The sequence below is a fragment of the Ixodes scapularis genome, unplaced genomic scaffold (genome assembly GCF_016920785.2).
Source record: "Ixodes scapularis isolate PalLabHiFi unplaced genomic scaffold, ASM1692078v2 PGA_scaffold2__306_contigs__length_199485367, whole genome shotgun sequence".
Lineage (NCBI taxonomy): Eukaryota > Metazoa > Arthropoda > Arachnida > Ixodida > Ixodidae > Ixodes > Ixodes scapularis.
Genome location: NW_024609857.1, coordinates 60122897 through 60143960, shown reverse-complemented (window position 1 = coordinate 60143960; position 21064 = coordinate 60122897). Strand labels below are relative to the sequence as shown.

Genomic DNA, 21064 nt, shown 5'->3' with positions numbered 1-21064 from the left:
AAAATGAACGAACGAAAGGATGGACGAACAGACAAAACTTTAAAACTAGAAGGTTCCGCAAAAAAAAAAAAAAGAACACTTCATGCTTGCAAAAAGCTACACACTCCGGTTTACCTGATGTCTTCTCCTGAGCAGCCATTTCTTGACGCTCAGGAAGCCCGCCTTGCGTACAGCCCCCGTGCAGTTGAAGGAGGCAGCCGCGGCGGCCCCGGCGCCCGAACCCGCGGCGCGGGATCCGGACCGGGGCTCGCCCGTCTCGTCCTCGTCGCTCACGGCCGTCGTCAGGGACAGCCGCTCGTCGTCCGACATCTGACAGCGGGAGACAAGAGGCAAGATGCGCCGTAAGACCTCCGAGCTGCCCTCCATAAAGACAGGGTCCCACTACACCGAAAAAAAAAAAACCAGTTTGCTTTGTGCGTTGACAAAAAAGAAGAATCACACCCCAAAAATCCCGAATGAACGCCCATCCCCAAACTATCCTCAACCTCACCATTACTTTATTTTATACCTTCACCGTGGGTGGGCCAATATGCAGAATTTTACGGTAGTTAAGACTACCATAAAAATCGTTCTGCAGGTCCCGCGTGTTCACACATGTGTATGTGACCCTTAGGGCACCCCCAAAGAGTTCAATAAAAAAAAAATTATAACAAAGTGCATACGTTGCTCGACGCCTTGATCAAAAATGTTGTTTGCCAATTCAATACCGGACAACATATACACGAGCTTACTAATTACTTAGGAACTCCTAGGTTTTGGTTATAGAAATTGCGTCTCTGCGTAGAATTTGAAGGCAAGAAATTGGCGCGTCTGTGCGATTGGATCAAACCCGGGCGGAAGATCTGACACTGCCCGAAAATGAATAAGTGAAGCGGAATTATTTTTTTGCCAGCAAAATCAAAACTTGTAAATAAAAACCTAGCAAAAATCTACACATCTATGAACATAGTGATATAAAATAACGCAAACAGAAATATAGAAAGAACAACGCGTGACAGAAAAAAGCGCTCTTCCTGTCCCGTTTCTTTTTTTTTTTCCTTTTCTATCTTTGTTTTTACGCTAATTTAGCTCAGTATGTTCATTGATTACCATCTAGCCCAGCGATCAACCGTAACACACATCTCTCACCTTTACACCGCTTGTAGGACGCCAAATGCTAAAAACTCGCTCGTTTGATACAGGTTTTTCTTTTCCTCCCAGCGTCGAAGTGGCCAACACCAACCAATCAGAAAGCTCGACTAGGTCAATTTCTCCCCTCAGGCGGGCTATTTAGAATGCCGTACAATGGGAACATTTATAGGTCTAGCTAGCTATGTTTATTTTTACGAACTGCAGCAAAATGGAAAAGGCCCGCGTCACGTGTAGCCATAGAAGATTCGGGCAGGGCACAACTAAATTGAGCTACCAAGACGTACTTTTGTTTTAACTTAACTGCCTAACCTATCTTTCCACGACTCTATCTCTCTCAAGCAACTAACGGTGAATGGCGCGGTGAATCTGAGGTGATTATAATGAGCTCCAAGATTTCTCAAATACCGTAGAGCGTGAAGGCACTCGCGCTGACCCTCGCATGAAAAAATATACATAAAGAGCGCCGCGAAACCGCTCGCTTTATTCCCACTAGTGGGATGACCACAAACGCAACACCGCACGCACCACAATAATAAACGATTTACTTCTAACGCGAACTCTCGTGAACATGTCATAGCAAATCCGTGAAAGTGAGCCGGGCGACACATCCTTTACGTTCCATCGTCGGGCGAGCTTGAAAATCGAGGACGGCCCTGCAGCCGCGCGATCGAGCACTCTAATTCTTCTCCAGCGCACAAGTGAGGGAAGACGACCCCGGGCATGACAAAAGGAACGGGACGTCGAACGTTCGGAAAGCAACGGACAAGACCAAAACACGAAATTGCATCGAGCAGCAGCAGCTTTCCTTAATGTCAGGAAAAAAGCAAAGAGGCCAAAAAACTTCCTAAAACAAGCGACGAGAAAAGAAAAATCTGGACGAGAGCATCAAAGACGAGTGATGAAATAAGACTAGAAATGAAAAAAAAACAGACAAAAATTCTAGAAACGGAGGGAACATTAACACCCAAAAAGAAAGGACTGCAGCAAACGCGAAATCAATGCCGTGGAAAAGAAGCCAGAAGCAACCCTATGTGTGGGTATCGCTCTCCACTCTCCCCCGTCGTCATTAGGCTCGCCCTTGTATCGCGCTCGTACTGACGCGCACGTGTGCGTGCGCGCGGTCAGAAGGTAAGTGTAAGAATGAGCTCGACGCAGATGACTCACGAAAAAAAAAAAGAAAAAGTAAAAAAAGCCCCCCTCCCCCAAAAAATAAAAAGAAACGCAATTTTGAAGCCAGTTGTATCCCGGTCTCTTCAAAGCCTAGCTTTTCACTGTTTTGTTTATCTCAATAATATTTTTTTCTTATACAGCGAGGAACGCTTTTGAGCACCCGGCGTTCAAACAAAGGAAATAGAATTTCGTCGCGTTCCCACTCTTATGTGTGTGTGTGTGTTTTCTTTTTTTTTTTTTACATATTTTTGTGTTTCATGCAAAACAAAATTTTCTCATCCATCAGAGCCCCACGCGTCCACTCTAACTTTTTGTATTAATATTTTTGCTATATTTGCTACTATTCTCGTCAGTGCCGCGGATCCGCTTTCTGACACGCGTAGCACAAAAGGCGTATTCAAAGAGGCGGCGATAAAATTTGCCTCTGCCTCCCTCTTGCCCTTACAAAAATCAAACTTTGATCAGACATATATTACCAGACTGCTATTATTCCCCTCTTAAAACGCGACCCCTCAGAAAAAGCGATAACGTCGAAAGCAAACCTCCACCAAGTAAAAATGTAAACAACTCAACGGTCGCGTTGTAATTTTACAAATTTCCTGACTTCAGCTTTGGCAACGTCACAAACTTACTGCCACAAAAAATGCTTCGATCTCTGTAATAACGCTCTTCCCTTTGTTTTTCTTGCATTTTTTTATTTTCGTATAATTATTTATTGTCCTATACTTTTCTCCTAAAGCGTGCATCAAACTGGAGTTTGAAAAACAAACGTCGGACGAAAGTTTGTTTCGTGTTGGTCGCTTTTTTGTGTTTCAGCTCGCTCGCACGCTCATCCTCACCACACTTTTTCTCTTATCCTTCCCAAAAACAAAATCCAGACTAATGTATTTAACGTAAAAACAAAAACGCATATATATTTTTAAAAATTGTAATGACCGAGAAACGGAGCAGTATGAACGAAACAAAGTAGGAATGAATTTAGATATAGATTTCTGTGAGAAAAGAGAGAGAGAGGGGGGAAAACGAGTAAAAAAATTTAAGAGGAAGAACAAAGGGAAGAGTGTTCTCATCTCGTACCCGTCTTCCGTAACCTCCCTAAACCGTGTGCTGGAGCAATTGAAGACGACGTTTCTGAAATATGGGAGTCGTGGGCCGAGACGACGCGCTCGGCGCGGTAGGGGGGCAGAAAATGTCGCGCCCAAACGCGTGCTCTCAAATAAACAACTTGAAAAAAAAAGGCCGGCGAATCGCTTGCTATAAATTTTGCTGGTTGGCCCGACTCAAACGACATAAAAATAACAAAAAGAAAATCAGCGAACGAAGCAAAATAACATTAAACAGACGTTGACGGGAAATCGTATGAATTCAGTCCGACAGAAATCACCTCGTGAATCATAACTTATACGTCCGTGTATATATTTATTGTCGTGGATGTTTTTTTTTTTTTTTTTCTTCGGAAGAATACGAGCGTCCAAAACGTCCCATAAGAACGAAACGGATCCGGTAGGATCGTAGTGCATCATTCTCTGCACGTTTTGAATTCCCGGTCACGATTTCGAGCAGTCCGTCCTGTTTTGAAGCCACATTGCGTGGGTTTCCTGCCGCTGTATCACGCCCGGGGCGAGCGTGATCGGCGCGCAGCTATTCACGTACCTGAAATTAGGCTCCATTAATCACAAAGTGTAGCGTCTGGACAATTTTGGGCGGAAGGTTTCGATGAACATACAACCAGCCCTGGAATTTTGTTCGAAGGTTTGTTTTGGGGCCGGGAGTCACTATGGTTTTAAAATGAAAGGTTCTGTAGCGCGCCTTCTTTTACATCGTTCCTTGCACATTGTCGATGGATTTTTATGTATTTTTCGGCCAGCTTATACGCTCAAGTGGGATTTATTATAGAACAATATCAATAACTCGACATTTCTAGAATGAGTTACACGCGGGTTCTTATGCTGATTTTGTTTTTCGTAGATAACTACTAAAACGAAACAAAAAGCCTTTAGACTTACGCTACTGTTGTTCTTTGCGTGTCTTATGGGACAGATTCAGAATCACACTGGAATCGATGTTAGAAACCTAGACACTATATTGGACGGAGGCAGTTTTTTCAGTTCACTCAGGTTCTCCTGCGCTGTGTTCGACTTCCCTTGCCGGAGTAGTCGGCGGCGCAAAACAATTGCCGGCTTCTAAGCGGTTTTTGTGCGTATCGGTTTTCGCTCAGAGCTAAGACAAAACCGGTACTCGAGCCTTTGACACTTTGGTGGCGAAACGAGCATCAGCAGAAGCCACCGAGGTAACTCTGAAGTAGAATAAAACCGAGTAAGGGTAGATCTATGCAAATCGAAGAATCAAATGCGTCCCCAGTCGTGCTGATTGAGTTCTGCCGTCGACGGAGCCACTCGCCGTGCTTTTGCGTTTTGCCAACACCAAAAACGAAGCTAACAACTGAACACCTACAGGAAACTTAATGGGAAAAATGGCGGACGTTTGTCAACAGTATGGACGCGCAACACTTACCCGAAGTGAAAAAGCAATTCGTAAAAAAACGCGACAGCGCGTCTTTTACCGTTCCACTTGTCTCGCAGCGGGAAAAGTGAAACGCTCGGCGCGAATGAATGAAAACAATTGAGGAAGCAGTCGAACACTTTACGTTTTATTATAGTTTATTATTGTCGCCTTGTGAGTGGACATTTTAGAGTCTTTTGCGAATTACACGCTGGCCATAGTAATTCTACATTTCGTAGGTCGTAATATTAAGACTTCACCAATACAACAAGAAAATTACATGTTCGCATCGCTGCGTTTTCTTCTTTTTTTTTTTGTCTTTTTCGTTTTTTGATGACACTTTATCGACCAATTGTACGAACAAAAAACCTACTGCCTTTTAATAAATCAACGCCAACCTCTCTCTCGCCTAAATGTGTCACACATATGCCCCCTTAAAAACAAAATGTAATGATTTGTAGAACGAACAAAATGTGGGTTTTGGGAAAGCACCTTTGACATACTGCATTAAAATGCAAAACAAAAAATGGGGGGGGGGGGGGGCTTTTACACTGATTTGTTTCATTTACAGCTGCAGACAAACCTGAACGCGTAAAACAAGCTCGAAGACCTGCTTCAGTTCAAAAGACGTGAGCATTAAAAACGTGCGGATATATTGGGAGATTTTTAGGTTCGCAAATGTTCGTAAAAACCCAAGGCAGCGAAAGACCAATTTTTGTGCACATGTTCATGGCTTTTTGTTTTATATATATAACGTTATAGTAATGTATAAAACGAAATTTAAAAAAAAAAATAACAAAAAATGCGACGCAAGAAGACAACAAACCTTTGGGTGTAGCGAAAGAAGATGCGTTCTGTACCAATTTCGGTAATAGGCAGAGTCAATATTTTCAGGGAGAGGCTGCGGAGCGGTAGAAGACAGACCTCTGGAAATCAAGCATCCCATATATGGAGGTAGAGACAAAACAAAGCGCAGTCTCCTGGACGCTTCATATATTGATTATTGACTTTTAAAAAATAAAACCATCATTTATTTTTATTCTTTCTCTCTCTCGTTTTATGGCAGACCGCAGGCATCTAGGCTACGGCTAAGGGTTGCGAGCTATTTTTGTGCATGCAAAAACGAACATGATGGGCCTCCAGCGGATCGGGTGAACTAGTAAAAGAAAAAAGGTGGGCAAGACGATAAAGCTATAATTCCGCCAACAAATCAATGTGCAATCTTTGTTTTGACATTATTTCCCGAAGGGCTCGAGCTCAATACACGTAAAGATAATGTACATCATCGACTTCAACCCAGCTTTATAGCATTGTTAGTTGACAAACACCGTACGTCTCATTTTTATTCGTGTAACAATTTCCTTGAATGAGTCTTCTTAAATCAATTTACCATTAAGACTAAGAAGCTGTTTACTAAGGTGAGTAAACATGGCAACCTTATAATACGAAATAGGAGGTTCACGTCCCTGCTTTGTTTGGCATGAGGATCACCCATCAAAACACTGCCATCTGCCTCTCCAGGAAATAAGTTATCCCAGATTTATTTATTTGTATTTATATACGTAGCTCATTAGCTCCAAAGTGATATTAATAAAGTAGGATATTATGTAGCATAAATGTCCGCTTTCTTTGATCACATTCCTCAATCATTACTTCTTGGATCCAAGCGTCGCTTATTCTTATAACCTAACAAATAAACTGCTAAAGTGGATCGTTCATGTAACCACTTGACATTCACGTCGGCGCCCCACGCTATATCTATCTACAAACTACATAGTTCCTTTTTTTTCCTTGAAGCGAATGACCCAACTACGGTGACTTACCCCAGATTTAAATTTATCCATCTTTCCCTCTTTGCTTTGTTTTTATATTAATATATATTATATATCATTCCTTTCGCGATTCGGTCAAACTCTCAAACTTCAATACTAGTAAAACAATATAGATACGTAGATCCCTTTCTTTGTTTCCAATTTCAATTTGTATTATTGAAAAAAAAAAGAAAAAAAAAAGATTACAGATTGTGAAAGTGACAAATTTTAGCAGACCATTATTTCTCAAGCTCGACCGACAAATTAATGGAAACTTATATTCCAGCTGCCACCATCTTCAGAATCAGTGATTTCTCTTCTCTCTTCGTTTCTTTATCTTAAACGAACAAAATAAATCCTATACGGAAAAAAATACACCTTTGAAAACAAGCGAAGAGAACAAAAAGAAAAGAGAACTTTTCTTTTTGTCTTTCGAGAAAGAAAAAATTTGACACGGTCTCCAATTTATTTCATTTCTCCAAGTAGTGTTTCATTAAATCGTCTGACAGGCTGTAGGTGGCACTGCCGTAAATCATTGATGCACGGCGTTAAGAATTTTGACTCGGGTTGATTTTTTTTTTTTTCGTAATACTATTTACCTTATGCGTGATAACTTTTTTTTTTGCCTTTTTCCAACAAGCGTCGAGGTTATTTTTATTTAATGTAGGCGAAACGAAACGAAGGCGTTCCTACGTCGTCCCATGACGCGCCCACAAGACCGTCGGTCGCCACAGTCATGTGACTTACATGATGCAACATCACTAAAACACTCAGTTGGGAACCCGAACCGCTCGCGTCCACCGGGACCAAACTAAATATAACAGCGTCCCCCTTCAGCGACGAGTCAAAAGATAAAGGTTTATTTATATAGCTACTGTGAAATGGTACTGCAAGATGGCGCCACTGGCTCTTGGGCGACTCAGCCTGCACCAATACGCGTGCAGTAGCGCAGTTCCCGGAGTGACCGCTGCGGGAGAAACGGCGGCGTTGCGATCGCCGTTAGTCGGTTGTCGAAAACGGATCGGAGTCACTTTTTCAAAGCAGGCTCAGTGGCAGTTTCCCAAATGGCACGATGTATCGGGGAGGACCAACGAGGTAGAGGGGCTTGGAGCGATAAACTGGTATCCCGTTCACCAGAAAAAATTAACCTTCACATGGCTCCCGCCACGTTGCACAATTTCGACCACTATAGTTCGTTGCAACTCAAGAAGGTAGGGCGAGGGTAAGACGGAGCAGGAAGGAGGAAGCAGAGGGAACGCTGAAGAAGACAGGGGGAAACCTCCTCCTCACTTTAGTGTTCCGTCTGCTTCCTCCTCCCCGGCCCATCTTACCCTTGCCTTACCTTCTTGAGTTGCAACGGACTATAGAAACGTTACCGTACCAAATCCTGAGGCCTTTACACAAAACTAAGCCTAGATTTGTATGCGATCGCTGTAAAGAACACGAGAAATTACTTTTTTTTTTTCAATACTGTTAGTCCCAGAGGTCAGTGTTATGGTGGCTGGAAGGAGAAGTGTGGCGGCCAGGAGCAAAGGGCTGCTGCACAGAGTTGCGATGAAAATAATAGAGGGCGCTGCTCGCAGCAGGCGAGTTAGCGCTGGCGTGCGGAGCATAGGAAGGAAGCGCTGCGCGATATTTTCCCCTTGTTACGAATACTGTAAAATAGTCGATAAGCAAATAAAAGATAACTCGACGTTTTCTTCGAGAGCTGAATCTACTGACGCCTTGTTACGCAATAGAAAGGAAACAAAAAAAAAACACTATGGGATTTACATCTAGAACAAATGCGCTGGAGCAGGTGAACGTCCACCCTGTCGCATATATGTTCTGTGCTGGGGAAATTGGACTTTTTTTTTTACTTGACAATTTTATGAATCGTGGACTCTTCATATGCTTCAAAGTGCAGCAGAAGACAAATGTTACGAGCAAGACACAGAATGTAGAACTCACTTTTATTTACTCTTACAGATATTGCGTCAAGAATACAAGCCGAAGGAAGAAACTACTTGCTTCTGAAGCAGCTTTGTATTGGCAGTCTTTTTCTTTCTCGGAAGAGTTCATGGACAGGCGTTAGTAAGCGCGACGAGTATTTTATTTCAATAAGTCAGAAAGAAATGTCCAGGAAAAGTGCGCATGCAGATAAATGTTTGATTGCCGCTTAATCCGGAGATGCCACACACTGAACTACAGGTTTTCCCGCTCATCTTAATCCAAGCGACGTCCAATTTAATCCCAGTACCACCCAATTTAATCCAAGTGCTACACAATTTAATCCTTGCGCTACCCACTTTAATCCCGGGGTCAGTCAATTAAATCCAACATACATAGTATATGCACTAATTGCCTTCAGTGGTCGCGTTTTGCTTACACATTTGGTAACTGAGAAGAATTGTTTATACACTTACATTTTTGGGGGACAACTGATCATTTGATCACTATTGTGACTACTTGGAGTTACTAGTCCCACTTTTGACAAGCCGTAATTGATATGTTCATTACTCTTTTTGTAGCCTGGAGTTATTATAGCGCACTCGAATTTATTTTAGCTGAATGGACGTTTTGTTTAAACTTTTTTATTACTCGACTTATCATTGATACAATTCAGATTATATAAATATAATAGCAATCTATGATGCCTCTTTTGATTACTTCATGCTATTATTGCTCCAATTGATATATAATAAACTCAGTTGACATTATTATTCCTCTTTTGATTACTTCGAGTTACTTTTGACCCATTGGCCACAAATTCGAATTAAACGCCATTGTAATAGCTGTTCATTACTTTCCGCTAATATTCAACAAATTGAATTTTTATGCGATGATTATTGACATTATGATTACTTTTGATTACTTTGAGTTACTCTCAATTCAAATGACATTAATCGGCCTAAGTGACATTTGGTGACTCTTGTTGACTTTGTGTAATTATAGAGCCAATTTATCGGTTGTGAGCTCAGTCAGTCATTATTATTAGTCTTTTGATTACTTCGAGTTACTTTTGATCCAGTGGACTTTAATTCGGCCTCATTGATATTGCGATGACTGTTATATTTTGGGGGAGCTAATATGTAATAAATTATTTATTATTCGCTCAATTGACATTTCAATTACTTCTTTTATTACTTTGAGTTACTATTGACCAAATGGACTTTAATTCGGCCTAATTGGCATTTTGGTTACTCGTTTGATTACTTCGTGTTATTAAACCTCCAAATGATCTGTAATTAACTCAGTCTACATTATTATTACTCTTTTGATTTCTTTGAGTTACTTTTAATCCAGTGGACTCGAATTAGTCCGAAATGACATTAGGACGACTCTTGATTACTTTGAGCTTATCTGGATACACTTATTTATTATGAGCCTACTGTATATTATGATTACTCACAGTCAAAACAGCAGAACAGCCAAAACAGCAGAACTTGTAGCAGCCTCAGAAGAGCGCCGGCGCCCGCGAACCAACAGATCACCCGAGACCGCTGAATCTCTTGCAGACTGCAGCGCCCGTCGCGGTGGCGAAGATTTTCATCGCAGCTCGCGCCCCTCTCTGACATGGCGCGCATACGGCTCCCGTCACACTTCCCCTTCTAGCCACCATAGGAGTGTCTAGCTCCGATAAAAACCCAAAATACAGCACCGCGGCCGACGGCATCTAGCGCAGGCAATGCAAAGCTGCCCGTGTATTTGCCGTAAAAGCACATTTTGGACTTGAAGCAAACAAGACATAACTTATCTCGTCGGTACTGTTATTAAATATCAGTAAGCAATTATATGTGCGTGGAACTTCGTTAAAATCTAGACGTAAAACTACACGGTCACGTGCCTAGTGGTTAAAACTGTGCAACATAGCGGCGGCAATTGGGAGGTCCCCTTCAGATGCCAGTTTATCGCTCTAAGACCATCTACCTCGTTGGGGAGGACGAACAGTCCTCCATGATGATGGGGGCGAGAGAAGAAAGTTTATGGCAACTGATGGTTTTGTTCAAACGTGTGATAGTGTGAAAACCTGTGACAACGAAGGCGGTTACCTTTTCTTAAGGAGATAATTTAAAAGCTTCTTCCACATCATAATAATTGCCTAAATACGTGCGGTGAATATCTAGAGAAGCAGCAGTAGTATGCACACTCTTTCTGTGCATATATTTCATTTTTTTTTTTTCGATCACCTTTTTTTTTTATTCAGTTTAACAGAGGTTAAAAAAACACCTCGTAGTACAGAGAAAGTGCGACCTACAGTAGTTGCGTCCTTTGTTCATGTACGGTCGCTAGAAGGAGGGGTGTCAGCATCGGCGCGCGAGAGAAGGAGTAGCCGGTGGGATGAAGTGGTGGCTCAGCTGTCGACACTGCGATGCGTCGTCCGCTCGCGTCCGCTGCGATTTCGGTACTGTCTTGCTCCGTGACTAAGTATCGCGCGCGATAAGAACACCTAAAAATACTTTTGAAATTTAAACTATGCTGATTTGGACATCTGGTTAACGTGACACAATAATAAACCTGCCGATGCTATTGACGTCGTCGTCGTCGTCGGGAACGGCGAAAAAGGCGCCTCTCTTCTCTTTCTCCTCGCGGAAATGTACCTCGTAAGCATCCGGGAGCAAAGCAGTGTGTTTGCCGTTTTGCCATCGCGGTAGTCTGGACGCATGGGGCAGTCTTTCGGGGAAGTGCACCACGAACGAGTACTTCTAGCGACGCGAACGAGCCTTTCCGGGCGCGGAGTTTGCAATTGGCATCTAGGAGTCGACGAGCGCGCCACCTATTGTCGTCATAATATACTAGCGCGCTGCCAGACACGGAGCAAGCTACGCGATGCTTGCTCCAGTCGGGGGCGAGTCAGCGGCTTGCCTCTGACTGGAGGCCTACACATCTCCTGGCTTCCTCCTTTCCCTCCACCCCAAAATAAACAAACATACGCGATGCTGGCACCTCTCCTTTCTATCCACCATAGTTCAAGTTCACTCGAAGACTCGACTGCGTCTTTTCTATTTTCTCCTTCCCTCGCAAGCATCGGATATAAATGAAATAGCCGTAAAATGTCCTCTGCGTTGCTTTCCCGCAGGCACTTGGCCGGTCACTTTGCTCCCATCACACAATGCCATAACGTTCACCAGTAGCACCACGTAACCTCACTTTTCTTTTGTGCATTCGAAATTTTAACTTGTATCAAACTCTTAAAACAAAATGAATTGTTCTAGCTTTTCTTCTTCTTAGTCTTCTTGCGTATGCGTGCTTCCAGCGATCAGCTTCCACACATAATTGCTTTACACCTTAGATCCGCTCGGCACATTGATACTTTAGACCCATGTTGTGAAAAAAATCTATCTCCAAACACCGGTCTAAAACATGCTTTTCGTGTAAGACTTACCAAATTATGAGGCGCGTGTGAGAGCCAGCCTTCTGCGTTAAGTCATTATTTTGAACTCTTTTTCTTCGCGTGCCGCCTATTAAAAACCATGCGGGAAGGGCCCCAGCACGCACCTCGTATCGCTGCGTAACAGTGTTCTTCCGCAGCATAGTGGCCATCTGCTTTCGTCGCCGTCACCATGGCAACGAACGCCGATTTTCCGAACGCCGTCTGTTTGCCAAAGTTTAATAGTTTTGTAATGAGCAGCTCTAGACTGTCGCCGCGAAGGGGGGTGAATGCAGGCGGGGAGTGGGTTGACACGCACCCCAGTGATACACGCGCCATCCGAAAAGGTCATTCGGCGTTCGTTGGCATGGTTACGGCGATGAAAGCAGACAGCCTTTTTGCTGCGGAAGAACATTGCGGCGCAGCGATACGGGGTACGTGCTCAGGCGCTTCCTGCATGCTTTTGAATGGGCGGAACACGAGCAGAAAGAGTTCGAATGAAGGACTTAACGCAGGAGGCGGCTTTTTGCAGCGCCTCATCATTTGACGAGCCTTACACGAAAATCATATTGTTTAATTTTTGTTCCATACCGCGCCCTGTATTTTTTTTTTTTTAATAATTTGTAACACTAATCTAAAGTATCAAACTGCCGATCCCCTCTTTCAGAAATGGTTGGAGTGCGTACCCTGTGGACACACCCTTGTCATTGAATTGAAGCAAGGCACGCGTTCACACTGACGCAGGGATGGGCAGTATTTCAAATGCAAGTATTTGAAATACGTATTTCAGATACTTTGTGTATTTTGCATTTGTATTTAATTACAAATTGGGTATTGAATTTAAATACTAAAACGTAGGTGTTTCAACGACAATTGTAATTAAATACAATTTTGTGAGCGAAAATACATCTCTCAAATTTATAGTCACTGTCCAAAGCAGGAAAAAAACTACGTTCTGCACCGAATGCAGCGTCTCTCAATCAAGCACAAGCGTTTAGTGACTTTGTGATTACGGTGCTAGTCAGGGGCAAGAGTAGTGACGAAAACGACGTTCACAGGCAGACTGACTAAATAAGTGCCTGTGACAACTTGTGATGCTTTCCAGCCTGATTTCCATCCATATTTTTGCCTGGTACATTCTAAATGCGCGGGTCGTCTAGATTTTCGTAACTGGTGCGAGTTGCAACAATAAAAAAATTCTTTAGCTAGTGCTGCGCGTCTTGGTCGTCTCGGTTCTTTGTTGGTCTATACCAAAATGTAATCGACAAAAAAAGCTGCTTGAAGCGATGTACTTTTTTCACCTATTACATCCAAGCTGATTTCATTTTTTTGTGATTATATTTCTGCTACGTTACTAGAGCCTCGCGCAATAACTACCGAGTGTGCGATGCAAAATTAAAATGAGATACCAACAAACCTGTTGCAGGTGCCCTGAAGTCGCTGACGCAAATTTTGAGGAATGTATTTGGAAAAGTATTTGGAGGAAACCAAACACATTTGGTTGTATTTGTATCTTGTACTTAAATGCTTTTTTGGAAATGTAATTAGATTTGTAATTAAATACATTTTTGACGAAGTATTTTGTATTTGTATTTCGATACATATTTGCATGTATTTTGCCCATCCCTGCACTGAGGAAACCTATAAATCTAAGGTGTCACTCAGACGATAAAAAGATAATGCTTACTACGTTCTACAATGTCGTAGCCTACCCCGTAAATTCACAATGGTGAAAAGAAGAAAAAGTAACTGAGCAGAATGTCAGGGCGCGAACGAGCTGATGAAGATTAGCTATATTAGAATTAACTACAGTCGGTGTCAGGTCAAGAGCGAAGTGGAAGCTCCTCCCACTTCTTTCCACTTCAGCAGAGCGAACGCTGAAACCTGTATTACCTGTAGAAGAGCGAACGGTGGAGAGGAGGCGACCTCCTCTCCACCGTTCGCTCTTCTAAATTGAAAAAAGGTAAGAGGAGCTTCCACTTCCGTCTTCACCTGCCACCGACTATAGAAAGGATTGAGTGAGACATCCTGAGTACTATTTCTAAGCTCCGGATGCGAAAATATTATTAGAGGGCGCTACGAGCGAAGTGGCATGGATTTGCATAAACAAGAAGAAAACGAGCGCTATAAGAGAAGCTCTTGAAAATACGCGCAGATAATGTTGAACACAAAATGTATTTTATTAGCCTTTTTTGTATGAAAAAAGCGTTCCGTTCCAAAGCCATGCTCGGCCGGCACACCCTTTAGCGAGTAGTCAAAACATGAGAGTTTATTTATAATGATACTGCGAAGCGGCAGTATGAGATGGCGTCACCGGCCCTTGCGCGACTCAACCTAAACCGATACATGCAGACGTGCAGTTCCCAGAGTGGCCGCCGCATATAAATGGCGGCGTCGCGATCGCCATTAGTTCAATTCTTGCGTACGGATCCAAGCCACTTTTTCAAAGCAGGCTCTATAGCAGTTTCCCAATGGAGCTGTTCTAGTAACATTGACGCCAGGCGTCACGTCAACACACAACGTCACCGCGACGCGACATGTTGTCACAACACCATGCGACACCACGACGATGCCATGACGTTAACGTCGTCATCGACGTTGACAACGCGCGTTACACGACATCCAGACTGCGTTCTGACGTCATATCGCGTTAACGACGACGACGTCACGCGATGTCAAGACGGCGGCATCCTTGTCGTCAACGCGATGTCATGAAGATTCTTGGAGTCAGGTCGTCGACGTCGTTGTCGACAGTATGCAACTCGACGTCACGACGAGGTCGCGGCAACTTCACGACGTCGAGGTCATTGTCGAGGACGACGACGTTACCCAACGTCAAGACTTTGCCGTGACGGCGCTTTAACGTTGGCATTGGTGAAGGCGACGACGTTTCAAGGCGTCAAGGCTTCGTCGTGACGTCGTTGTGACATTGCGTTGACGGCAATGTTTACGACGACGTTACGCGACGTCAGGACGACGTTTGACGTTGCATGGGGCGTCGACGTCGGCGTCAATGCCGACGACCACGTCCACGTCGTCCTCAACGCAGCGCGATGTTATGACCGCGCTACAACGGCGACTTGATATCGCGTAACGGCGTCGTCCTCGACGCGACGCCACATCACGACGGCGAACGACGGCGACGACATCTCGGCGAAAATCCAAGGGAACCAAGCCACTTCGATCGCAGCACCGCCACGCCAACTTTCCACATTCTGAGCTTTAACTGAAATCATGAGCGGAGCCCGTAGCTCGTCCTCTTCATTCTTTCTAGTTCACTGTAGCCATAACAAAAATGCCCAGACTGCAGGTAAGCAAAGGACGACACACACATGAAAAGTGTTTTTACGTGTGTGTGTCGTCCTTCGCTTGACTGCACTCTCGGGGTTGTCTAACGAATAAATGAAGTCGCTCTTGACACCCCATCGTTTCGGATAAATGTCACGGGGTGAACAATGAACTGCTTCACGCGCAAATTGCACCATCCTTCGAACTGTTCAGAATAGTTCATCAGATACGCGCGCGCCAAACATTTCCATGTGGTGATTGCGCAATGCTTAGCGCAAGCTGCGTGCACAAACTCGAGAGTCAAGCCTACTCTGCTGCATTCTTCCAATGCATTTTTATTATAAAATTGCATGTGACGTACCTCCTGGGCAAATAATTAAATCCTTCTTCGCTTTTTTGTTGAAAATAAATTATTACAATTAAGTTCTCGCAGGAAAGTTGTACCCAAACTGCTTACCGGGTCCCTGGGATTTTGTTTCAGAAAGATAAGAGATACCGAAATAAAACCGCGCTCGAACTACTGTGAAAAAATCGCTTGCTTTCCTTACTACTTTGCAAAATACAAAATGTTAACTTTGCCTTAAATTTTATTGGAGTTAATTTAGGCTCCAACATGCAGTAAGAACTAGCTTGTTGGTTTAAAAACAAACGCTCGTATTCTAAAACACGCTTATTTTTGTTCTTCGTGGGGAAGAGAGGCATACATTCCCCTCCTCCTCCTCAAAGGCTCCGTTCTAATTCGGCGTTACCGTGAGTCGTAAAGGTCTTTTTTTTTTTTTCAAGTGTAATTTTGATACGTATCTCGATACATTTCTTAAAGGTATTTCAGTGTCAGCATTTTAGCTGTTTTGCCATGTATACCAGTATTTGTATTTCCAAATACTTTTGAGAGTATTTCTGCGCAACTCCGGAGCGTCGGGAGAGTCGCCTGCTCTGAGGTGGGGACGGCAGCGAACGAGGTGTGGATGGCAAGTTTGGAGCGCCCTCGTAAAGAGCCAATCGAAAGTTTCGCATCCTGCGAAGCCGCTCCCGTTCCGTGGGAGTGCGGTCGCTAAACGGCACCTCAAACTTGTCTGCGAGCACGGCGTTGTCGGCGAAATTTCCAGTTCCCAAACCGCCGTGCACTATGTCTAACCACGGGAGGAGCACGAGCATCCACTATATCCTGCCGAAAACCAACAGTGCTCGTCGACGTCACGTCCGAATGTTTCTTTCTGTTTAGCAAATTTGTTTGCGGGCACAAAAATAAGAGTTACAGAGATCTAAAAACAAATTAAGTGGCATGCTAGGACCCCAATGCGTCCGAAAACACCTTCCTTTAAAACAAAATGCTGAAATTGTCTTTATAGTCTCTCTAAGTACAAGCTGCCGCATGTTATCTCTCCCGATTCCGCCTCCGATACTTATCACAGTCACGCGCACTTTGAAAATTGTCAACGCTCGCAATGTTTCCCACAACACTGCAATCTTTGTTGTCCGAATGACGAGTCACGAAATGAACTGTAGAAGGGTGTGTACTTGGGCTAGTTGGTTATTCATGAATAGGAGGTAAAAGCGCTAAAAAACGACGGACAAGTTGAAGAATGACGAACACCACATAGCGCTCTGTGGTGTTCGTCATTCTTCAACTTGTCCGTCGTTTTTTAGCGCTTTTACCTCCTATTCATGAGTCACGAAACTTTGCCCCAGTGTCCACCGTCGCACTAAGATTGCACGAGTGCGAGAGGAGTGATAACGCCAGACTCATGCCCAATATGTGAGCCACATTTCGCTGTCTTCTTCAGTAAAGACGAGTACCCCGTTTCTGATCGCTAGTGAATCTAAACAAAGTTCCAAAGCATGCCTAAGCAGAAGAAGAAAAAAAAAAAACTCGCCTGGCTCACATATTCTGTTTGCGCAGTTCCTACCCGACTAAGTAGGCGCAACTCCACTTGCCATGGCATCAAACCAACAGCTGAGCTCTGTTTCGGCCACTTCTTCACATGGCCGGTGCGATCGACCTAAACGCGAGCAACAAAGGTCCGTGCAGGATTCCCGTATAATGAGAAAAGTATAAACCGCTTAAATTTTCTTATCTTTTACAGCGGAAGTTCTTTCCGGATCGTTATCTTTATTATCTTCGGAGCGAATGCGAAACACTCAATAAAACTCAAGACCAGAAACGTTGCACGGTCTTTTTCAAGGAGCAAATGTGCTTCATCAACCCTCTTTTATATTATTTCGAAAGAACAGTAAAGATATCGTAAATTACTACAAAACAAGATCATTAAAAAAATACGGAACGCGGCCCTACACACAGGTAGTCGCAGAAAGACGAGACAAAACGCAACGCCTTAAAGAACAAGAAAAAAATTAAACCTCTAAAAAATTGGTGCAAAAAAAAAAAAAAGAGAGAGAGAATGATTGCAGGGAAGAGACGCGCATGAGTTCAGTCTCGACGTCACTGCTCTTTCTTTCTTTCGAATGTTCGAGGAGAGAACAAAAACCAAGAGCCTCTCAACAGACGAGGCATATGAGAAAGAGAAAGAGAGAGCGAGAGAGTAAGAAAGTCTGAAAGAAAAATGGGGATGGTGAGACGCTTCCCCAAAAGGATAAGAAAAAGGAGGATCAAAACGGGGGCAAAGGGGAAAGGAGGATTGAAGAGGTGACCCAGGAGAGGAACTCGCGCGTCAGAGGAGCGGTTGCCATGGCAACCCAAAGCGCTCCCGCTCTTCCCGACTTCTCCCCTCCGGCAACTTCCTCTTTCATCCTTTTCTCGGAAGCACCCTAGAATACCACGCGGCATCAACAGGGTTCACAGAGGGGAAACGGGAGGGGGCAGCAATAAGTAACCCGGTTCTTCCCCCAAAGTCTCAAACCCCGCCGAGCTTGCCGGAAAACCACGACCGCCGAATCTCAAAAGCGTGCATTCTTAAACCTTCTTTTTTTCTTCCCACCTGCCGTTCGTGTACTCTGCTTCGTTTCACCTGACGATGGACTGCAGGCAAACCTCACAATAGACATCGGAGCCGCTCCAGCATTCCAAATGTACCACATAACTCGCACCCCCATCGTCGCTTGTCTTTTTTTTTTTTATTGGTCACGTGACACTCAGGCGTGATTGGACGTGCTCCGACGGCTCGTAACGTCCGCCGCGATTCGATGAAAGGGGAAACCAGGTAAATCGTCCCGCTGACATGTCGTCGACATTGCCACGGGTGATACGCGAATTAAATAAATACGAACTAGGTAGGCGGTGCTGGTGGTGCTTCGGTTGATCGGTGGCGGGGGGTGCCTCTCTCGAGCGTTGGGGAGGAGTATTCTCTCTAGAGCTCGTTTGCGGGGATCCATACGCGTGTTTCTGTCTCCAACTGTCGGTGGACGGGAAAGGAAGGAGGGGAGGAGAGGGGAGAGGGCGCAAATGCATTAGTGGAGGCAGATGGAATCGGCGTTCTACGTCGGGGAAAGCCGTTTCATTTTGAATTACCGCGACGTCCCAGCAAGGCGTCGCTGCGCCCAACTTCTTTTCTTTCTTGTTTGCGTGCCTTTTCTTCTTCCTTCTTCTTTAATGATTTTTTTAAAGCGCGGGGAAAATTACATTTTTTGGGAGGACAACGGGGGAGATAGTCAGGGGCGAGAAAAAAAATTGCAGGCTAATGGCCATTTCGTATGCGCTAGAATACGAGGAGAAACGACCCTATTACGGAGTACGACGCCGTTCATTAACACGCCTTCACCGTCTTATTACTATTACCCTTCTCATTCCAACCCAGGACGACTGCTTGGTCATTGGCCCACGTCTAGTTAAATTCTCACCTATGTGTCTCGGCAAGTTTAACTTTAGTTTTAAGTCTTAAAATAACATAAATGTAGTTTCAATTTTTGGTTTTATTAAAATTTAACATAGAACGGTAATTATCCCCATTAACAAACCACACCTTTTTCGTATTGTTTTTTGAGTCTACGCTTTGGGGTCTATTTAATAAAATCAAGCGCTTTTTAAGATCCTGAGTTTGCGTGCAGTTAAGGAAGTTACGCGCATTGTGACGAATGGAGCTTAATACAAACATATAATTCTGCTCTAGACATTCTCATCTCGGATATATCCAATGGTTTCTCAGTGGCATCTTAATATCATCAGGTTAAAAAACAGACTTATTAAATGTTGATCGCTGATGAGGTTTGGAAGATACACGAAAAAGATTATATAAACCGTCGGGAACAGCAAGCTTCAAATGCACAGGAGCTTCGTTACGCGTCTACACATTGGGAACTCTGAGTACAATTTTAAACCATAAACGAAGTCCATGGTTAGAATTTAGCATGTCACAATTTGCGAAATTCGATTTCTAATCTTCCGACTTCAAATGGTTTGCACGATTCCCAAAAGACCGCTGCACCTCAGGGTACGGCGGTTCCTTCCGCATATAGTATAGTCTAGGTGAAGGCACTGCGTGTTTCTGCCACACAATTAAAAAAAAAAAATACGCGAAGCGTTCCAATTTTTTCTGGACATCCCGCGTATACTTTCGGTTTCGCTTTCGGCGTCTGGTAACCAGAGCCTGCGGAGGTATGCCGCCGGAGGGCGCGGACGTCTGAGTAAACAGTTTCGGGTTACACTTTCGGAGCCGGAGGGACACGCCCGCACCGGGGCCAACACGCTCATGTATTACTTTATCTTGGGTAGTTAAGTATAATGAACAGTTTTATGTAGCGGACATCTCCACTACACTCTCAACGCCATTCACCCAGTCATTTGTTTATCGCCACTTTATCGGTGCGGTCTCATTCTGAAACCAGATGAGAATTCCAACAACAAATATTCCGCGAACTTAAAGCACGCGTTTCTTTCTTTTTATAGTTACTGCACGATTGCAAGACAAAACAACGTAAATCTGAATCTGAGCTCCCCCCTGATGACGCGCGCTTTCTTACTTTATTTCCTATCTCACTTCCGGTTTGACGGTTACAAAATACAAAACTTCTTACAATAAAATTTGTATTTGTACAGTATAAGGCCAACACGCTGTCCTCAACAAACCCACCCATGTTTGCCCACACCCGTCATGGGCGGTACGCGTGCGCTGAAACCAATATCGAGCCAGAGAGAGCGTCTACGCATGCGCAGTAATGCCAGCAGCGCCCCCAGCAGCGTAACGTCAGAGAGTTTGACTTGGTGTACTTAAAATGCCAACGAAACCAAATGCTCGGGCAATTTAAACCAAATTCGGCGAAAATCAAAGAGCACGTACTGCCGCCATTTGGACAACGCGTTCTCTGTTTCGCGAAACTAAACACGAGAAAGGCTACTCGCAGCCACGATAAGCCCATTGAATCGCCCGTCCCCTCATTAGACTACGTGACTTTAACGAAACCAAGCTTTGTTCTCTTTCTTGCTGTTACTTTTTTTTTTTTTAGAACATCTTTTTTTTTTTTAGCGTTGATTCCGGTCACCATTATCTGTTTAAGCCAGCAAGCAAATCGTTAGATAAAACGCACGAAGGTCTCGTGTAATCTAACCTAGCCGGATTGCTTTTCCACTCTCCTCCACCTTTTGTTTATTTATTTTTTGAGAGGAACGAAGGAGCGAAATCTCAAGTTAACAATTCCACTATGTGCTTGAAGTTTCATACTCATTGTAAACTTCGCATAGTAGGAATTAGTAATGTTGCTCTTTTCAGCAAAAGTTGACTGAAATTCTAATAATCTAATGGTATCAGTGCGTAAATGTAAAACTGCGGTTTTGTATGTGAGCCGCCGAATAAGTGGCGAGTGGTTAGAAAAACAACTGGTTGAGTTAGGAAAACATAAACTCTAAAGCAGAAATTTTTGC

At 43.9% G+C, this 21064-nt stretch overlaps 1 protein-coding gene across 1 annotated transcript in view; it reads right to left on the bottom strand.

The window, feature by feature from the left end:
• LOC8030752 overlaps positions 1–21064 on the bottom strand; it is a 172254-nt gene that overhangs the window by 44540 nt on the left and 106650 nt on the right. The window contains exon 9 of the mRNA XM_029987492.4: positions 115–309. Coding sequence (XP_029843352.2) covers positions 115–309 — 195 coding nt within the window. The remainder of the gene's footprint in view (positions 1–114; positions 310–21064) is intronic.